The sequence below is a fragment of the Puntigrus tetrazona genome, chromosome 15 (assembly GCF_018831695.1).
Source record: "Puntigrus tetrazona isolate hp1 chromosome 15, ASM1883169v1, whole genome shotgun sequence".
Taxonomy (NCBI): domain Eukaryota; kingdom Metazoa; phylum Chordata; class Actinopteri; order Cypriniformes; family Cyprinidae; genus Puntigrus; species Puntigrus tetrazona.
Window position 1 is genome coordinate 11,324,991 of NC_056713.1, and position 1,662 is coordinate 11,326,652.

General features: G+C 31.0%; 1 protein-coding gene and 1 long non-coding RNA gene across 2 annotated transcripts in view; both read right to left on the minus strand.

Moving 5' to 3' along the window:
- Positions 1-284: 284 nt before the first annotated feature.
- Positions 285-1,007, minus strand: LOC122359088. Its single transcript, XR_006252684.1, has 3 exons — positions 902-1,007; positions 565-613; positions 285-420 (listed from the first exon to the last, which is right to left on the minus strand). It is a non-coding gene; the product is annotated as an uncharacterized LOC122359088 (long non-coding RNA).
- A 514-nt stretch (positions 1,008-1,521) lies between these two features.
- The window catches only part of LOC122358625 (alpha-2-macroglobulin-like), a 15,605-nt gene continuing 15,464 nt past the window's right edge, over positions 1,522-1,662 (minus strand). The window contains exon 37 of the mRNA XM_043258502.1: positions 1,522-1,537. Coding sequence (XP_043114437.1) covers positions 1,522-1,537 — 16 coding nt within the window. The remainder of the gene's footprint in view (positions 1,538-1,662) is intronic.

Genomic DNA, 1,662 nt, shown 5'->3' on the forward strand with positions numbered 1-1,662 from the left:
ACCTTTCCCACCCTACTCTCTCTCTCTCCCTCTTGTTCCATGTCTCTACTAAACTGTCCTATAGTAAAAAAGACAAATCAGCAACAATACATTTGCAGATGTGTGCTTTTCCCCCTAAAATACATCATTTGGTTGCGAGAGATTTAAAACTTGAAATAAAGATTTAATATTTGACTAATATGCACTAATATTAAGTATAGATTCATAATTAAGATCTAGATATTTACATATGTACAGTATTATTAAATCTATTTAATAAATAATGACAGGGCACAAATACTTCAGCATTACTTGACAAATTGTTTAATAGCATCTAGAATGCAGAAATTATTGTTACAAGAAAGTGACAGAAAAACAGAAAAAGTGTTGCCATATATTCCAGTGTACAATAGTTCAGCCATTAGCACTTCATATCAATGCCTGAAAAACATTTGGTCAATCAGTTTTTTATCAAGAAATGTAACATATCTACTTTCAATCATATTACATTCATATTTGTTATTTATATGTCATTTGGTAATTTGGAAAAAGAAAAAGAAAAAAAAACAAATTTACTGTACTTACAGTATTGTTTATGCACATGGGGAAGTGTAGTCAACCACAGAAAATTCACCTGGAAAAATAGAAACACAACTTAGTTTTTTGTGCTCTACATTGTCGAGCTTGTCTCAATAAAACTAAAATGCATTATGGTAAAATTAAATACAGCATTGTAAAGCACAATCACACAATGCTTGTATCACGAGGCCACTAAGATTTATAAAAACTTTAAAATGCAAATTGTGTTTTTAATTATTTATTTATTCTATTATTATTTTCTTATTTATTATATTTTGCTGTTTTTTTAATAAAAAAAATGTATATTGTACTTCAGAGAGCACAGTGAGGAATAAACACGTACTGATCTTGTAGTAGTCATAGACGGTCACTACAGCTGGTTTCAGGTTCTGCACCGGTACTTCCTGCACGAGCTGCAGGCTGATGGACTTCTCCTGACTCTTTTTCAGCTGGAATGAAAGAGAAAATTATTACATCATGTTTATAGAGAGATTTATTTTACAGCGTAGTGAAAAGTACATAATAGTGAAAAATTATTGAACACATGATGTATAAGAATGTGTTAAAGAAATAGCTGACCACAAAAATATCATTTAAAAAAAAGTCAATATTGTTTCCTGTAGTGCAAAAGCGGTCTCATGAATCAGGACAGACATATGCATAGATTAAGAACTGTTTACTAGTAATAACAGTTCTAAATAAATATGCCATTGGATTTTAATGTGAGAGAGACAGCAAGGGATGGATTTCTGAATGGAGAAAGCTTTGTTATGGATGACTATGATTCATTGTTTTTCTACTTTTTATTTCAAAAAGGTTAACTGATGGACTGGAAGTGTTATGCATTTTTGTTGAGGATTTTATCAGACATTCTGATGGCACCCATTCAAAGGATCCACTGGTGAGCAGGTGATGTATTGATACATTTCTCCAAATCTATTCTGATGAAAAAAACTAATTCATCTACATCATGTTTGACCTGAGATTGAGTACAATTTTATCAAGTTTTCATATTCAGGTCAACTATTCACTTAAGTGAGCACAGTCATTTTATTAATTTTATTGGTCAGTGATCTATAGCGAAAAGGTTTTGAACCCCTCAAT